Below are 19,393 nucleotides of genomic sequence, written 5' to 3'. Positions count from 1 at the left end.
AATACCTCTTTGGTCAGGTTGACAAATACTAAATCAGTTATTATCAAATCGTTGACATGAAACACTATGAAAAGTTATTTTTTCTGGTATATTTTTCTCATTGATCCAATTTAGTAATAACAGGTAAGCGCTCTTATCCAATCTTAGTAGCTGGACTTATATGACACTCTTGGGTGATTTTGATAGCCCTAGTGACATATTACCCGTGGTGTTGTCTTGGTTAGTGTGGGGGCCCTGGGGCCAACACTCCACCAGTGTCCCTATAAACTTTACTGGTTTCCTGTAAACCACACTATTTTAATACCTTTCTCGTGCTTTTTATGGCACTCAGCTTTCTGACATAACTTTCACAAATGAGTGCCCGCTTACCTTTTTCAAACACTCATTTCATCATCACAACACATTTATAACAAATAATTCCATATGGTTGTACTGAATCCGATGGATCCTCGTACCACTGCTGGAGCTCCATTTATAAACCAGCCAAACTCTCTCTCTCTTGCACGGTAGTTTATGTTCTGATACCTCACCCTTCCTCCTGGGGAACATAGGTACCGATGACTACTTTCATCCTGCTGTTTCCAGCCGGGTTTCTCCACTCCGGGTGCAGACAGCAGCCTTAGCCAGGCTCGCAGTCTTCCTGGCACATTTGACCAGATCACATTTTGTCCATTATCCATAATGTTAACGACTTCCTGTCTGCTGTGAAAAACCAAGACATAGGATGTAGTCTTTAGCCCAGGGTAAATGGTGAAAGGACTGCGACTCTGGTTGAGAAAAGGATATGTCCAGAGGAATAAAACATACGTTGCTGTCACCATATAGTTCAGAGTTTGAACATGTAGGCTGTGGTTCAAAGCCATGGTATTGTCAGTCAGAGTCTGAGCTTGTAGTAGTGCGAACCCCTCGTCCCAATAGCGATAGGATTCATTTTCCTCAATTTGTCTGAGGAGGGATCTTCTGTGATTTCTGTTAACAAGCATCCAATTATATCGTAGGTCTTCTGGGGCATTCCACTGTAAATAAGGGGTAATGGGATCTGATGCTTGCTCCCAAGGTGCGTACCAGTCATCTTGTTGTTGGCGTTGTGGTACATAACCAACTAGTGTGTTTATTACTTTGGGGCCTGGGGCTTGGCCATGAATGTCTGAGTCTTTATCTATATATTGGACGTAAGGTGCCAAAAAGTCTCCATATGACCAGCCTCCTACCGTTCTCCCGGCAGGAACATGTTGATCACGTAGTTCTCTCCATTGTTCCCATCTATTTACATAAACTGCATCGTACAACTGCACCTGACCCATGATTTGTCCTTTATTGGGCACTGGGGTTTGTCTTCCTCTGGTCATTATCAGGGTGGTGACTATTTCCCACTGTAGTCATCCCTGTGTTGAACATTGCCAGTGCTGCTCTCTGTTGTTGCAGTTTTTCATTGCAGAACTTAAGCAAAACACCCTTCTGGTGCTGCAGCTGATCCACCATCACCCTCAGGCGCATAATCTCTGCCTGCTGCCCCGTAACTGTGTTCTGCAGGCGTGTCATACATGTGTTCAGGTGCTCATTCTCCCTTTGTAGCTCTGCAGCTCTCAATGTACGTTTGCGCACTAGTGCATTTCTTCTGATTTTGATTATCATGTCCTGTGCTTGGGGTGACAGGTGTGTAAGCAGGGTGCGGTTCACACATTGAGGCAGGTTGCTTATTGCAGTCTCAGCGTCTCGGCGTGATGGGTAGGTATCCAGTGGTCGCGGCAGCACCTCATTCAGCTTTCCCACGTCCTCAGTGGTAAACTCATTCTGTAGTGGTTGGGCTAGTCGTCGGGCTTGCCTGCCTTGTGGTGCGGGTCTGATGGGTTCTATGCGATGAAGTCCTCTATCCTCCTCGGCATCTGGACTCGCTGGGCTGAACATGTTTCTCATCGGGGAAACTCCTGGACGTGGCGGTGCCATTCTTGCCTCTGGTAGTGTAGATGAGCCTGCAGCTGGGTCCTGGAATAAGTTGAAGGCTGTCCTCCGAGGTTGGGCGATGGCTACCAGTGGGCGCTCTGGCAGCAGCTGTGGCATAAGGTGTCGACCTGCCAGGGGTGTAATTTCTGTTGTGCTGCCAGGTATTTCCATTTGCACTGGCTGCAAATCTATGTATGGTGTAACTGTAGATGTAGGTGTATGTGTTGGACTGTAATTCTCGCTGGTGTGCCTCTCTGTGGACTGCACCTGCTGGTGTGTGTCTGCCTCCGCCATTGTGTCCAGTCTGTGTTGGAGACAGTACAATTACTACTTGTGTACTTAGCATAAGAGATATTTACATCTGGATTATTTACACGTGTATACAAAGTTAATATATTTATATTTAAACAAGAATGCTTACATACCTTGAGAGAAGTGGATGGTGACTTGTGTTAGATCTCATTGTCGGCTATGCTGCTTTGACTATGGGTTTGCATGTTAAGCTCGTACTGCACATGTAACAGTGGGTATTGACCAGTTAATGTATCGAACACTCGTTTGATTAGGATGCGCAGTAATGGCAAAACACAGCAAACCACCATCACAACCAACAACAGGAAACCCCCCACCACCATTCCTATCATTCTGAACAGTCGCCCCCAGCCCATTCTGCCCAGCCAATCCCAAAAGCTTTTTAGTTGTGTGTTCCAATTGGAATTTCTGACATGTTCATCCTGCATCTTTTTCATATTTTCTAATGTGAGGGTCAGGTTGCCTTCTTCACCTGTGTGCATTGGTATTAAAGTACAGCATTCATCTCCAATTTCATCACACACCCCTTGATCTCCTGCCATGATTGTTTCAATGACAAACCTATTTTGCAGGGTCATCACTGAGGTGGCATGTAGTTGTTCTTTCGTTAGATCTAGGGCCAAAATGGTATAATTAATGAATCTCTGTTGGTTATACCACAAATAATTTACCCATCTACTATTTCGTGCTATAAATTGGGCATTTGCTATTGGTCCTGCGACTGGAACACTTCCCATACCTCGTCCTGATTGTATCCACCTGCTTCCTATGGCCTCATGCTTTGATGGAACTCCATAGGGGACTTGATCCCAACTGATATATACCTCATCTGAGTGTTTCCACTTCCAGACCCAATCAGCATTGCTGTTCTTACCTTCACTATTTCTTTTAGGTCGATTGTGGGTTTGGTTGTCTTTTGGTGTGATTAAAGTCAATTGTCCTGTCAACATTACAGGGGCACATATACCCGTCCAATTTGCTGGTAATTGGGTTAATAGGGTGTTATTGTGCTCACACATCCAGTAGATGTCGCCCAACGGGGCAGTCCCATGTGCCCAATTTAGCAACCGGTACTGAGCTATGTGAGATGAGTTTTTTTCATAGATTACCTGTCCCCCATTAGGCACAACCTGACCACACTTGATACGGGCCTTTGGGCTGGTTTCACACATTTTGATGGTGGCGGTAGTGTTTCCGGTGTCAGTGGTCGGATACCAGGTCTCCCTGCTGCATTTCACCAGTCCTGCTGCGTCCGTCATTTTGGGTGTGGATCTTTTGGTCACATATTCCAACTCCTCCCCTCGCGCTATACAGAAAGGGAAAATTAGTTTATCAGGTTTGCGTATCACAGGTGGCACTGCTGTTTCTATGTCATAGCTTTCATGCTTTTTAAGTCTATATGGGCATATCCGTGAGTCTTTACTCCACCCGTCCAATTTCCCTGCCATGTGCATTGCGCAAAAAGCAAAGCATTCAGATAAGTCCGAACAGTCACCTATGTTACTTCCTGGCAGTGGCAGGAGCTGTGGTATTCTTTTAGCGTTGTAACACGCAATGCACTCTCGCCGTTCCTTCTTCTGTGCTTTAAAAACAGTTTCAGCTGAGTAAGTTATCCACTGCTGAAACATGTTTGAATCCCACTGTGCAGTTCTTAGTTTGGTCAATTCTCGTTTTTCTCGTTTATTCATTAACTGAATCCAATTACTAGCTTCTATTGCTGTCATTTCCTGACCTGTTTTTACATCCTGACATGAGGTGTTAGTGCATATTACCTGTAGTGTCACCATCCCTTCTTCTCGGCAGTCAGCGGTACGGGGTAACCCCGTCCAATATTTACCTGGAGCGTTAGTTGTTGTGACGTCTGTGGTTAGTACAAACTCATATGTGTCAGCTTTTACGTACAGATAGTGTTGTGGTTTCCCTATTTGTAGCATGCCTTTATCAGTGGCTAATGTGATCATGGCAAGTGCACATTTAACATGTGGTGCGTTAGTAGTGTCGGAAACGGGTCGTGTCAGGAGGAGTTCTCCTTCTCCCTCCCCCCTTGCGAAACCTGAAAGGGTTAGCATAAAAAGGCAGAAAACAAACAAACTAATCTGAGTCAGAGACTGTCCCTTCAAGCATGGGTGTACAGTCTGTCTCCTGCGGGCCAAGTGGTCCTGCGCTTGCACTGTCTGGAGTGTCACTGCCCGTGGCAGTGTTGGCAGCATCCTCCTTTGCTGCTGCTCCAACACTATTATTAGTACGTGATGAGGGGGTACCCTCACGTCGGGCCCGTAGTCGGGCTGAACGTCGTTCCCCTTGAGGCGATGCGGCGGGACCAGGTGTGGCCCTGCGGGGTGTGCTTTTCGCCTCCCCTTCGTTAGGTGTGGTAGTGCGGGGGGTGCCTTTCGCAGCCCCTTCAGCATGCTCGGGCAGATGCCCAGGCGGGTCTGGCGGTTGGTGACGGGTGCAGTGGTTACGATGGTACCAAAAGTTCTTACCTTCTACTTTCAAGGCTGAAGGTGTAGTAAGTACCACCTTAAATGGTCCCTCTCTACGAGGCTCGTGCCAGTGGCGTCTAAATACTCGTATGAACACCTGGTCTCCCACTTGAGTCTCACGAGCATCCACTGGAATTCCCTTATCGTCTCCTTTATTGGCTTCTTTCACCTGTTGGAAGACAAGTCTGTGGATTTGAGTTAATCCTCGTAAATAGTCCCCCAGTTCTTGCTCCAGCTGCTGGAGCGATGGTCCCTCTATAGGGCCTCTGCACTGTGGCAGAGGCATTGGGCGCCCGGTAAGCATTTCATGTGGGGTTAGATGGGTTAGTCTGTTAGTTTGTGAGCGCATAGACATTAGTGCTAATGGCAAAGCATCTATCCAGGTGAGTTTACCATTGCTGTCAGCCATGATTTTAGCTATCTTAGTTTTTAATACACCATTCGCACGCTCTACTGATCCTTGTGACTGTGGGTGATACACACACCCAAATTTCTGTTGTATTCCAAGCACTTTAAACATTTCTTTTATAACAGAGGACACAAAGTGTGGTCCACTGTCTGATGAGATGGTGTCTGGCATGCCAAATCTGGGAAACACCTCTGTACACAAAAATCTAGCGGCTGCTTTATGATCATTTCTAGAAGTTGGACATGCCTCTACCCATCTACTGAATCTGCAAATTACCACAAACATGTATCTTTTGCCTTGAACCCTATCCAGCATGTCTACATAATCCATCATCAGATGCCTAAATGGGCCCTCTGGTACTGGAATATGAGCCAATGGATGGGTGAATGATTTACGAATATTATATTTTGGACAATGTACGCATATCGCCAATTCTCTGTCTACCATTGCCGTCATGTATGGAGACCACCATACTGCTTGTAGTTTTCTCAAAACCTGAGCTCGGGAGCAGTGGTCTGGTTCATGCATTTTCTTTATTGCTATTTTTAGCAACGACAGTGGCAAGACAAAATGTCCATCACTGCTTCTCCACAGTCCTTCATGAGGGAGTTACTGTTCTGATTGCCCCCTTTGAGTCCATAAGCGTTTTTCTGCTCCTGGAACTTGATTTTGTGCCTCTATTAGTGAGGTCAAGCTGGTTAAAGGGACACAATCTTGATCAGACAAAACTGGGGCTTGAGTTACTTGCCCTGTGGCTTCTTTGGCTGCCTCATCGGCCAAATTGTTTCCTATTGCCACCAACGAGTCATTAGTCTGATGTGCTGGGCACTTAACTATAGCTAATTCTGTAGGCAATTGTATTGCCTGGATTAGTTCTGACACTGCTTGTCCGTGAACTACAGGAGTACCATCAGCCCGAACAAATCCTCTGCTGTTTCCAAATACTGGCATTAATATGACAAACACCAGTAACCGTAAGCACTATCTGTGTAGCTAGTTGCCCTTTTTCGCAGCCTAACTTACAAGCTGCAGTCAGGGCTTTTATCTCTGCTAATTGAGCTGAGCATGGCTGATCTAAACGCACTGATAGGAGTTTGGTGAATGTGTTATCTGGGTTTAATTGCACAACTCCATATCCTGCACAATTACCTCCATCACCTCTTACGCAAGATCCATCTACAAATAATGTTAGCTCTGATGGGATTGGTTGGTTGTACAATTTTTCGCGTATCTTCATGAAACTATCTGTTTCTTTAAGGCAATCATGAGGACTGCCATCAGTGGGCACCACCATTCTTGTTGCTGGGTTTATTGTGCTGCATCGCTGTATTGTTAATTCTGTTCCTGACAACAATACTTCATAACCAGTTCTTCTGGCTTGAGTTAATACAAATCGTGGGCTGGTTAGCATGGCATGTAATTGATGTGATGTGTACAATGTAACAGGATGTCCCATTGTCAAGACTGATTGAGTCCTTTTCGCACTGCTCTTTGCTGTCTGAGCATATAAGAATGTCATCCACATACATCAAGGTGGTGGATTGTACATTCAAATGTTGCAGGTCTACGGCTAAAACTTTGTTAAATATTGATGGAGAGTGCACGAACCCTTGTGGCAGTCTACTGTAGGTGTACTGCTGTCCTTCATAGGTAAATGCAAACAAATACTGTGACTCTGGATGAATTGGCACACTGAAAAAAGCAGAGCACAAGTCTATCACCGTATACCATTTTGTCTCTGGAGGAATGTTAGACAGCAATGTGTGTGGATCTGGTACAATTGGTATTTCTTCTGTTACTATAGAGTTTATTGCTCTTAGATCATGCACCAACCTGTAGTCGTTGGAGTTTAGTTTCCTTATTGGAAAAATTGGTGTATTACATGGACTTTTGGTCTTTATTAGAACTCCTGCTTCTAATAATCCTTCTATAGTTGGCTTTATGCCATTGATGGCTTCCTGTCTAAGGGGGTATTGTTTCTGGTAGGGTAAGTGTATGCCTGTCTTTATTTGAAATCGCTGTGGGGTTGCTGATTTCACTAAACCTACATCAGTTTTGTGTGCTGACCATACATGTGGTGGCACCTGTGACAACAGAACTTCCTGGTCTCTGGTCAAAAGCATTTGTGACTTTACTTCGGTGGGCAACAACACTTTTTCTGCTATTGCTTCGTCGGCTCGTTTATATGAAATTCTCAAAAAACGTCCATCTGGTGATGAGTGGACATATTGACTGTCAGTGGGAATCCATTCTTGGATTTGCTGAGCTTCTTTTATCATAGGTCCCAGTTCATGTGATTCATGTCCAGTCGCCACCAACAATGTCACATGTGGTGATGATTTGGGGTCTTGAACCCACTCTTCCACTTCCTCAGTGAGTCTGACCGTAGCTGCCTGCTCCTTGAGGTCCCATTATGATATCCTCATATTGTATGACTGCCGTGGTGTGATTAATCAGTTCGTTCCAACATGCATCATAGTCCTCTTGTTCACCATCAGCATCATACATCATAGTGCAGTGAAGTGGAAGAGTGGGTTCTTGGGCTGCTTCATAGTAATGTGCGACAAATAGTTTCCATGTTTCCCAGTCCTGTTGTAGAAACGAGTTTGGTGACGTTATTTTCATCCAATATACATGTGCTTCTTTGGTCACCATATGTCGTTCCATCACTTGTGCCATTATTGTCTGCAGATTTTCTTCTGGCAGATCAAAATGCAGGCCATCCGGTGTGCACATGATCTTGCTTGTAGTGCACATAGAATGTCTCTTCCTAACAGATTGATGGGTGTGTCAACAGAGCAGAGTAGCGGTGCATAAATGGTTCTTCCTGCGATCGTCATTGGAACTGGTTCTGTCATTGGTATTATTTGAGTCTTCCCAGAGAAACCAACTGTCCGAATTTTTGCTGATGAAAGGGGAAGCCCAGCTCTTTCTTTTCCAATACAGGAGTGTGTTGCTCCTGTGTCCACCATAAAGTGATGTTGACGATTCTGTACGGTCACTTCTATAGTGGGCTCAGTTTGTGGGTTGCATAGTTAAGACAGGTGTTATTACTTCCCCTTTAGGTTTCTCTGGGCATCCTATTGCCATTGTGCTGCAGGTCCCATCCACGGATTGGTTGGGCAGTTCCTCTGCAGGTGTCCAGATTGTCCACATCCCCAGCATTGGCTGCTTTGTGTTGAGTGTTTTGTTGTGCTGGTTGGCCATATGATGGCTGTGGACGCTGGTACTGCATTTGTGGAGGTCCTCTTCTCCATCTTCCTCTTTGTGGTTGTCCTCCATTTTGATTTGCTCTTCCTCTACCCTGTGGCGGGTAGCTGGTATTTCCTCCTTGGTCAAAATGCACATGTATTGGAGGAGCTTGTTGAATTGTTGCTGGGGCTGTCGCATAGTTTGGTTGCTGGACAGTTGGAGGCTGTTGCAGAGTCTGTGGTGGTGTCGCTGCTGCTGCAAACACTGGGGCTTGAGTGATTACTGGCTCAGCCTTTACCTCAGGTGCAGGACCAGGCTTGATCTCTGATGCAGTAGTTGTTACTGATGCCTGGAATTTGGCCTTATCTCTGTCCTTCTTGATGTTTTTGGTCAATTCTCCAATCTGGAGTTGTGTTAGCTTTCCAGTTAACATTTTGCTCTGTTCTTCTTGGCTAGAGTTTTCAGCTCTGTGTGTGTCCACATAATGTATAATGTGTTCTGAAAACACAGGCCAGTCCATCTTCATCAGGCCAACCACTTGGTTTAGTTTTTTTTTGTACTTCTTTTGGCATGGCATTTTTCACATACAGCTGAACAGAGCTTTAGATGCTTCGTTTGCATTCCATTCACTTCCCGGTCTCTTCTTTCCATTTTCTTTGGAACTCATGTAAGAATTGTGCTGGACTTTCTCCATCCTTCAAAGTCTGTCTTTCCAGCTCGGATGGATCCATTTGGATGGATACTTATTTCGTAATGCCTCCCATATCTTTGTTCGATAGTGTCCAAAGGGTTTAGCATCATGATAGTGATTATTATTTAGTGCTTTAGCACTTCCATTTTCAAAGATTTCAGCCGCCATCTGCTGGCCAAACTATCTTCATTAGTATGGCCTTAATATCTCCCAGTGCCAGCTTCACTCCTCCAGTGTTTCTCTCGAAGGCTCTGATCCATTTATCAGCCCCTTCTGTTAGTGCCGGAAGCCGGTTTATTAACCCTGTCATGTCCATAAAGCTCCAGGGCACATATCTTTCGGTCTCGCCTGATCCTTTGGCCAGGAGGGGCAACATTGCTTTGTTTAACCCTTTGCTCTCACTTTCCTCTTCTTCGGAGAGTTCCTCTTCTTCCTCTCTCTCTCCAGTGCGAGGGTTAACTTTGTATGATAATCTGGGATGCGTCGCCTCCGTAGTTGCAGGTGATTCAACCCTGTGTCCATACTCCCGTTGACAGCCAAGTCTACCTCATATATCTGAGGTTGTCGTGTTTTGGTTCTGCTCCTCTTCTGTGCCTGTTCTTTTAATATTTTCTGTTCTTCTTTTATCATGTCAGCTTCGTACTGTTGATGAAAACTTTTCATCAGGCCATTCCAATCAGGTGTGCAGCCTGATTGTTTCCTTACATTTCTTGCAAGCTGCGCCTTACATTCGTGGTACCACTGCTTTTCCTCACATGTGGCCTCTCCACTTTCTATTTTTTCTTCTATTTCTCTGCATTTTTGTACTCTGAACTCCATTTCCCATGGTCCATTCGGCCTCGGTGCAGCTGTTCGTCACATGGGAGGGAGTAATTATGCCATTCTGTCACTCCCCTCCTGTCTTTGCAGGGGAGTGGGTGTGCTTCAGCGTTTGGCTGTCTTCCAGCTTCTCCATCAACCTGCTGAATTCCCTGAACACTTTAGGGTCTAGTGTATGCCGTGCTGGAGTGGAGTGACGTGCCGTACTATGTTGTTGTTGCCCCCTATTTCTTCTTTTTCTCGTAGCAAGTGTGTTTTTGACGCTGCTGGTGGTATGTCATGGTTAAGATCAATCACTTCACTGTCCTGGTCGCTTTCTTCTCTATCTAAGTTTTCTGCTGAATGCTCAGGGGTCTGGCTGTGGTCTGTGTCTAAACTGCGGCTGTCTTGACAGTGCCTTATTGTTCTCTGCGCTGAGCCCTGGCTGGCTTTCAAGGTCCCCCCTGATCTATTTCGGCTTGTGTGTGTGTGTCCTGCTTTTGGCCCTCTCTCTCTCTCACCTCTACTGTAATTTTCCCCACTATTCTCCCATCCACTTCTCTCAATGGAAACTGTCTCGCTTCCTCCCCAGACGTACATGGTGGTGGTGATGACTGTGCTTCCAAAACTGGAGCACTGGGTTTTGTTTTACCCTGCTCCGTGTTTGTTGTAGTGCCATTAGCTTCTGTGTTCCCTCTATTTTGAAGTACTGCAGTACATCTCTCTGTTCTGCATGATTCATCTTTTTACTTTGATGCTTTTTATCACTTTTAAGGTCTTTTCGCCGTAATTCAGCTCTATTCGGTCACAATAACTTAGGTTCAAAGGTCCCAGTTAACGGCCACTAGTAGCTCCAGAGGATACTCTGTGCCACTTTTTCATGCACTTCTGGATTTTCGTCTTTTGCAATTGGGTGCAGTAAAACTAATAGTAAGGAAGATAAGCTACAATTAAAACAAAAACGGACACAATTAGAAAAAATACGTATTTTTGGAGATTGAAAAGTTAATGACGTTTGCAAAGCAGGAAAGTTATGATGGTGGGCCAAAAATCCTTAAAAATACTGGCTTACAAACTTAAGAAACAAACAAAGAAATTTAAAATTTAAAACCAGAACAAGCTAGAAAATAACTGACAAGGACCAGATTGTAGAAGAATTCGCTAGTTACTATGAAAAACTATATAGGGCAGAGGCAAGTGCAGATCGCTAACAAATTTGGACATATTTAAGAAAACTGGAGCTACCAAAAGTAATACAAGTAAATAACGAAAAGATAACCAAACCAATAACGGCAGAAGAAGTACATAAGCAAATACAGGGGTTGAAAAATGGGAAATCTCCAGGTGATGATGGTTTTACAAATGAATTCTACAAAGCTTTTAAAGATCAATTAAGTCCGCTACTGATTAGAGCATACAGGTATGCACTAGATACAAGAAAGAGGGCTCAAACATGGTCATCATCAATAGTAACATTGATACATAAAGAAGGGAAGGATGCTACAAAATGTGCATCATATAGACCTATATCACTACTCAACAGGGATCATAAGATAATATCATCAATATTAGCGAACAGGCTAAAAGATACAGTTATAGATATAATTAATCCCGACCAATGCGGATTTATTCCAGGAAAACTCCTGGCTGATAATATTAGACGAACACTGAATATAATGATTATGCACAAAGAGAGAAGGAAAGAGCTATTACTGATGACATTAGATGCTGAAAAAGCTTTTGATTTAGTAAGTTGGCCTTTTATGTTTGAAACAATTAAGAGCTTTGGTATAGATGACACATTTTGCCAATGGTTACAAGTACTTTATAGTAAACCTGTGTCTATAGTCAAAACAAATGGTACCTTTTCAAGGAAATTTAGCATCCAAAGAGGCACTCGACAAGGAGATCCTCTCTCTCCGTTATTATTTGCTATATATATTGAGGTGCTGGCAATAGCCATAAGACAAAATGAAAATATTAAAGGGATGAAGATAGGGAAAGAAATACATAAATTGGCACTATATGCAGATGATATAATTATCTATCTAACTTCGCCTGAAAGCGCAATACAACATTTATCAATCAACTTTATTCATAAAGCACTTTTCATACATGAGTATGTAGCACAAAGTGCTTTACACAGGAAACAAAACAATAAAAAGAAAGCCCCTCCCTCCCACCCTCCGTACTATATACATGCACACATACGTACACACACATACACACACACACACACACACACACACTCTTACTACAGGAAATAAGGAGACATGGCAAGGCACTGAGGATTGAGGAAACGCCATCTTTGGGGCCGTCCACACTGGGAGGAGTCACAGGCTGTGCCACGGGGGGCACCAGTGCCCAGGCCCCCCGACCCTGACAGACAATGACTGGCTGGGCCAAAGGGACCCAGGGACAGCACCCCCAGCAGCATCCCAGACACAGCTCCCAGTGTGGAGGACACCCCTGAGGAAACTCTGGAGTTAACCCTTAAAAACTAAAAACATAAGATAGGATAAAAACCCTGACAAAAGATAATTAAATGAAGTGAACAGTTAAAAGGATAAAATGCATAAGATAATAAAAATAAAATAAAATAGTATTGAAGATAAATAATAAAAATAAAAAAATAAAAAATTATTTAAGATGAAAATATTATCTTATAAAATTATGGAAGGAGATTGAAGAATATAACACAGTATCAGGATATAGAATACATGAAGATAAATGCGAATCCCTCAGTATTGGAACACAGATGAATCAAGTTATTAAAGAATGTTATAAGTTTAAATGGGACACAGATATTATAAAATATTAGGTATTTCCATTAGTACAAATTTGAATGAATTATAAAAACAACTACTGCACTTTGGAAAGGAAGATAAGGAGGGATTTAAATAAGTGGAAATTAATACCAGACGGGATATATAGTAGAGTGGAAACGATTAAAATGATGATACTTCCACAACTTCTTTTTTTACTTCAAGCATTGCCTCTTATTTTACCAGAGACCTGTTTTAATACTTGGAATAAAATTATTGCAAATTTTATTTGGAATAATAGAAAACAGAGTTAAATTTAAAATACTAACTCAACATAAAGACGAAGGAGGGCTAGGCCTCCCGAATATACAAAATTATTATTATGCAACACAAATTGCAACAATAATGAAGTGGATGGAAGGTGACACACAGATAAAGTGGATAAATATAGAGAACGAGTTGGCAACAGGGTTAATTGGAACATTACCTTTTTTAAGGAAAGCGAGTCAAAAACAACAGCTACATCTATTCTGTATAGGAAATACTGTAAGGAACTGGAGACGACTGTGCAAAAAATGTAAAATACAGAGTGAGAATGTACAGCTCAGAGAAATGCTGCACGACCCGGACTTTATACCAAATCGAAGTTATAAGATTTTACATTCTTGGGCTGGTAAGGGATTAATTTCATTTTCACAATTTCTCACTGAGAATGTAATAAATACATATGAAGCCATGGCTTCTAGGTATGGTCTGGATCAAAAACATTTCTTTAAATATCTCCAGATAAGAAGTTATATTAAGAAAAATTTAGAAGAAGAAAAAAATGGAAATGAATTATTAAAATATTTGGTAGAAAACCGAAATAAAGGTAAGATAAAACTTTCATGTATATACAGAATATTGCAAAAATTAACAATTGTGGAAAGTAAAGTAAAAGAAAAATGGGAAAAAGTGTTATCCATAAATATCTCAGAGGAAGCTTGGAGAAAATCTTTGAAGGAAAATTTTGAAACGACACAGTCAAAACATTGGAAAGAGTTTGCATGGAAAATAAGTCTGAGATATTTCATGACTCCACAGATCACTGGAAAGATCTCTTCTGTAACAGGATCTGGTTGTTGGAGAGGATGTGGGAAAGTAAAGCAAACTATACACATATTTTTTTTACATGCCCGGTAATAAAGTCTTACTGGGAAGAGGTAGAGAAGTCATAAAAGATAGTCTTGACATTAAGGAATCCCTGACATTAGAAAACTGGTTGGATATCAACATGCATCATAAGATAAATTTAAAGGACCGTAAGGTTTTTAATATACTGCGCCTAACTGCACTGAAGCAGCTGACCAGGGTATGGAAACAAATTAAAACACCAGAATTACATCTGTGGTATGAAACAATAGAACAAGTATTTGAAATGGAGAGGCTTACACTAGTGGCGAATGGCAACTTGGAGAGGTGGAATAGAGAATATTCTGGATATATTGACAAGGTAATGAAGTGCTTTAACTAGTTTGATATAGGACAGATGATGTGTATATGATACATTCACATGCGCCATCTGTGCGCACTTGCACACATACATACATATTTAAACCAACCTTTTTTTTTTTTTCCTTAATTACTACTTGGTATTTATTGTATTGTGCATATGTGTATGTATATATATGTATGTATGTGCATGTATACACATGTATATATTTTTTTATTATTATCCTATTTGTTTTCTGGGGTTTTTTCCAATTCTTTTCCTCTTTCCCAGTGTGTGTGTCTTCTTTTGTGTTGAATGTTATAAAATTTAAAAAAAAAAAAAAAAAAAAAGAATTCAGCTTCTCTTGACCCAATGGAGTGTAAGGTAAGCGTACATCTTTGCCAATGCTTAGTGCATTGTGGATAGTAGACTCATGTAAATTGTGTGCAGCTATCCCTGTAGGAGCTGTCAGCAGAACGCTAATGTCATCCACCGCACTTTTGCAAACAGCCTCATAGCCTCATACTGTATAGCCTTGATTAAATGGCTTTTACCTGTCCCTGCTCCGCCTGTAATAAATACATATAATGGATCAGGCTTTGCTCCATATCTTGTATCCAAGCACCATTGCCTAATCTGATAAAAAATATGCATCTGTGTCTCATTGAGAGACCTAAGTAAAGCCAAACCATCTTCCCTGGAGAGGACATTTTGTCTCTTTTCTAAATGTGCAATGTCTTTACTGTTAATCGCCAAGTCCTGAATACCATCGACAGGTTCCTCCTCCAAAGATGCGGTTTCTCTACGTTCCTCTATACATTCTAAACGCTCCAACTCCTGCTCCGGGCACAGCTCACACCAGGTGGCAGGAACAACTGCAAGAGGCTCTGATAGCACAATTCTGGACTTTTAATCTCTGAAAAGCGCAGTTAACGAACAACGGCAGGTTGCGTACGTGTTCTCTTCATAACAAAACCACAGTCATTGTTTAATTTCACCTTCTTGGCAGCTGTTTCGCTTTTGCTCAGAACACGATATTCAGACGCAAATGTTGCCAGACACATGTCATTAAAGGTAGTGTTGTTTGGCCTATTTTTGTATCTGTCGTCAAAACTCCTCATCCACATTTCTTCATCGGTAACATCACGTGAAGATGCCTTTCGTTTAACACACTTAAGGCAAACTCATTCTAACTGTATTCTGCCCTACTGGCACAAACACAACTTTCCTAGAGCACTCCTTCAGATGCATGTTTGTTAATCTATATACAGCCTCTTGAGCACAAACATCCCTATTGTGTAAATACACACTTCCTAATTTTTTAATGCTTCTTTAGCACTGCTATTACCCTCTTTAGCTGCTTCCCTCTGCGCATTTCCCAACAACAACCCCATTTCCTTTTCTGACTTGGAAATGTAAGAAATTATGTACACTACAACGACATATTGGAAGTCAATATTAGCATTCCAGCATTTTAAAAGTGGTTTGCTGTACTGATTGATCCACACTTCATTTGCCTGCCTCCTCAAACAACCTGCGTTTTCCTGCCAACACGATTATATGCAGCCTCATATGGAGGACCAAACCTGACATAAGTAGAAATAAATAAATAAATAAATAAATAAATGCATAAATGCAAATAAATACATGAATAAATGCATAAATGCATAAATAAAACATAATAATAAATAAATAAAAGCTGAAATAAATGTATAAATAAATAAATGCATAAATAAATACATGCTTAAATAAATGAATAAATAATAAATGCTGAAATAAATGTATAAATAAATAAATAAAAGTATAAATAAAAGAATAAATGCTTTTATTTATTCATACATTTCTGTTCACCTACATTTATTTATTGTATTTCTGTTCACCTACATTTATTTATTTCTGTATTTCTGTATTTCTGTTCACCTACATTTATTTAATTCTGTATTTCTGTGTCCATATGTAGATGAGGAGGTGGGAGGTCCTAACCGCAGTCAAGAGCATGATTGGTTACAGGAGTGTGCTTTATGAGGGACTACTACTTCTGCCTTACTAGCTGCGCTGATTCCTGTACACTGTACAGGAATGTTGCTGGCTACCAGCAAGCCCGCTAGCTACAGTTGTTGACATTTGTTCATGTAGCTCTGGTTTAATTATGAATTTGACTGGCGTTCATTTTAACTTGCGAGGGTCACAGGTGTGGTGGTGTGGTTTGAGAATCCCGTCTGGAGAGAGAGGGGTCCTCAGCTATGTCCGCTAACCAGGAAAAACATTCTGCTCATCGCTCCAAGTCATGTATATGTGTGTTCTAGACGAGCGCTACAGAGCACAAATCATCCAAAAGTGCATGTTGTCGGTCTCATATCTTTGTCGTGAATGTCTGTACTCTCAAATAACTCATGTGTGGAACAGGCTGAGGCATTTGTTCACGCCGAGCGGCTCAAGAGCGGCGTGGAGACCCCTTTTAGCTCTTATGTTAGCTGTTAGCTGCTCGCTGTAGCGCAGCGTCCAGGCTACCTTGTGACACCGGTTACCATCGGGTATTTTTCATTCCGCACTGTTCAAATGGTCGCTTAAAGCCATCGTTCCGAGCCGCATACATCGTTATTAAGCTGAAGCTAAGTCGGTGAGTGTGAAACTGTACAATGTCATACAGCCTGCTGGTCAAACAGTCTGCAGAGTACGTTGACATCCAGCCTGAGCTCAGCGTGAGGTCAATCAGCTGTGGCAAATCGTGAGACGTCCAGATCAACCTGTGATACAAACACCAGTAGCGACAATGGTTCATAGGAAAGCCCAGACATGTATCTCACTCGGTGGTAACATGTGTCAACAGTTAACCTGGACGCTACGCTCTTAACGCTACAGCGAGCAGCTAACAGCTAACTAGCAGCTAATTGCTAACAGCGGTGTCCACGTCGCTCTCGAGCCGCTCGGTGTGAACAAATGCTTAATACTGTTCCACACATGAGTTGTTTAAGAGTACAGAGATTCACGACAAAGATATGAGACCGACAACATGCACATTTGGACGATTTGTGCTCTGTAGCGCTCGTCTAGCAGTGGTTTGCAAGTCGCAGCCCCGGCTTCTCCGTGTGGATAGAAGTGTTCAAGCCATTTAAAACGAATACACGTATACATGACTTGGAGCGATGAGCAGAATATTTTTCCTGGTTAGCGGACATGGCTCTCCAGACAGGATTCTCAAACCACACCACCAGCACATCCGGGACCCTCGCAAGTTAAAATGAACGCTAGTTAACCTGTCACACTGGTCGAGGCCATTAAGCTAACTGGAGCTGTTTACACAACGTTACAGAGAGCGAGGCTTGCGATCAGGAATCGTTTGCTTTTGTCTGGCTCTCCGATTTGACCAATCATGCTCTTGACTGAGGTTAGGACCTCCTACCTCCTCATTTACATATGGACACAGAAATACAGAAATAAATATATGTAGGTGAACAGAAATACAGAAATACAGAAATAAATAAATGTAGGTGAACAGAAATACAGAAATAAATAAATGTAAGTGAACAGAAATGTATAAAAAAAAAAGCATTTATTCTTTTATTTATACTTTTATTATTTATTTATACATTTATTTCAGCATTTATTTGTTTATTCATTTATTTATGCATGTATTTATTTACGCATTTATTTATTTATACATTTATTTCAGCATTTATTTATTTATTTATGTATTTATTTATGCATTTATTTATTTATTTATACTTATGTCAGGTTTGGTCCTCCATAGCTCAAACGTCTTTTGAGTTATGTTTAAATGTTTAAACAACGCTTCCACACTATCAAAACTGGCACTGTCATCTGAGAGAGCCTGTTTAATCTGTGTCATAATGTTGACAGCAATGTTCTTTTCATGACCTGTGGTTTTTTCTGCCCCTCATTCTTGCAAGCACACAGGTCCAATTTCTGTGCTTCATCTACTTTACATTTACAAGAGGTTTTGCCATCCTCTTCACCGACGGGACGTGAAATAAAGGTTCGTGCAGAGGGCGGCTTAGGAAAATTGAATCGACAAACAGTTTTATTCTTTTTACACGATTTAGAATGTCGTTTTGAATGTTGTTGCACTGATTTAACAATGTCCAATAATGTTTCCCTGTGATGGTAGTTCACATGTGACATACTGATCAATAAAGTTAATTACCTCGTCATCTGTGTTTTTATCAATTACTGGGGCATTCTCTATCCAGAAGAGGCAGTGAACATGTGGTGATCCACGCTGCTGGAATTCCACCATATAAAAATAGTCCTTTATTTTGCCAATAGGATACAAGACAACATGAGCACCTCTCTGAGAAAACAATGCCAGCGGAAGTCAAACATTCTGGCTGCAGTGACAGGACTGGCACGCAAAAGCTCACACTTCTTTGCCCAATCCAACTGTTCATGTGTCTCTGTTCTACCAGCTTGCTTCAAAATACTACTGAGGAGATTCTGCCACCGCATATCGGCTGAAGAAAACGAACAAAACCACGTCGGGACACCCAGCTGACGAACACAGGCCAACAAATCACGCTGGGCACCCTGCCAAAAAGATGGGGTACCTCTAATAGGTTTAAGAAAACGAAACCCATCATCAAACTGCAACAACTTCTTCAAAGATTCTTCGTCATTCAAAACATTTTTGCTAACTGGTTGAGATTTAGGACTTCTTTTACCCTTGCGCAATGCTATAGATACATTTGACACAACCTGTTGACCTCTGATAAGTACTGCGCAAAAAAGATGTATTAACATTTTGCGCAAATCGACCATGAGCATGTAAAATTCTGTATTAAAATAAGCGACATTGTCAAACGTCTGCTGTCTATCATCATGGTATGTACCACGGCCAGTAGGGAACAACACTGGGAAGCATTTGGCTTCATTTGTAGGATCTGACAACAGCCTGACAGGAGAGTTTCCTTCTGCTGGAGCCAAGTTAAATATATCATCAAAATATTGATCCAGGGTTTCCTGGCCAATATCTACAGGCATAAGACAAGTGTCCTGGAACATACAATGTTGTTGTCTGTCATGCAGAAGCTCATATTCGTAAGCATTTGCAGGTGCTTCCCCACTTTCAACATGACTCTCAGTCTCCTCTGCAACATCATTGTCTTGTTCTTGACAAAATCAGATGCCAGCTTCATTAATTCTATATTTATAGTAACTTATGTTAGCTTTTAAATATTTTACAGCTTCTCTAACATGCATTGTAATGCCCTTATAAGTGAGCTTACGCTTCAGTTTAACCCGTAGCAACGACCCCTCCATTTGAACGCGGTAAGACATTAGTTGTCTGTGAAATGTTGGCTGGAAGTGGAA

The 19,393-nt window shown here is 41.9% G+C and overlaps 2 protein-coding genes across 4 annotated transcripts in view; one reads left to right on the top strand and one right to left on the bottom strand.

Moving 5' to 3' along the window:
• Positions 1-1,286: 1,286 nt before the first annotated feature.
• LOC115566910 (uncharacterized) lies at positions 1,287-4,796 on the bottom strand. 3 transcript variants are annotated; one of them, XM_030392976.1, is made up of 2 exons: positions 4,740-4,796; positions 1,287-2,248 (listed from the first exon to the last, which is right to left on the bottom strand). In XM_030392976.1, the coding sequence occupies exon 2, from the start codon at positions 2,236-2,238 to the stop codon at positions 1,315-1,317; it is 924 nt and encodes a 307-aa protein (XP_030248836.1). In that variant the 5' UTR covers positions 2,239-2,248; positions 4,740-4,796; the 3' UTR covers positions 1,287-1,314. The 3 variants fall into 3 exon arrangements, with proteins under 3 accessions (XP_030248836.1, XP_030248837.1, XP_030248835.1); XM_030392977.1 differs by lacking the exon at positions 4,740-4,796 and adding an exon at positions 3,366-3,380; XM_030392975.1 differs by lacking the exon at positions 4,740-4,796 and adding an exon at positions 2,370-2,407.
• An 8,533-nt stretch (positions 4,797-13,329) lies between these two features.
• Positions 13,330-19,393, top strand: part of LOC115567769 (uncharacterized) — a 77,732-nt gene continuing 71,668 nt past the window's right edge. Inside the window, exon 1 of the mRNA XM_030394618.1 lies at positions 13,330-13,340. Within this exon, the coding sequence (XP_030250478.1) occupies positions 13,330-13,340 (11 nt within the window). The remainder of the gene's footprint in view (positions 13,341-19,393) is intronic.

Source organism: Sparus aurata, chromosome 17 (assembly GCF_900880675.1).
Source record: "Sparus aurata chromosome 17, fSpaAur1.1, whole genome shotgun sequence".
Classification (NCBI taxonomy): Eukaryota; Metazoa; Chordata; class Actinopteri; order Spariformes; family Sparidae; genus Sparus; species Sparus aurata.
The sequence above is the reverse complement of the archived record's forward strand: the minus strand, read 5'-3'. Positions and strand labels throughout refer to the sequence as shown.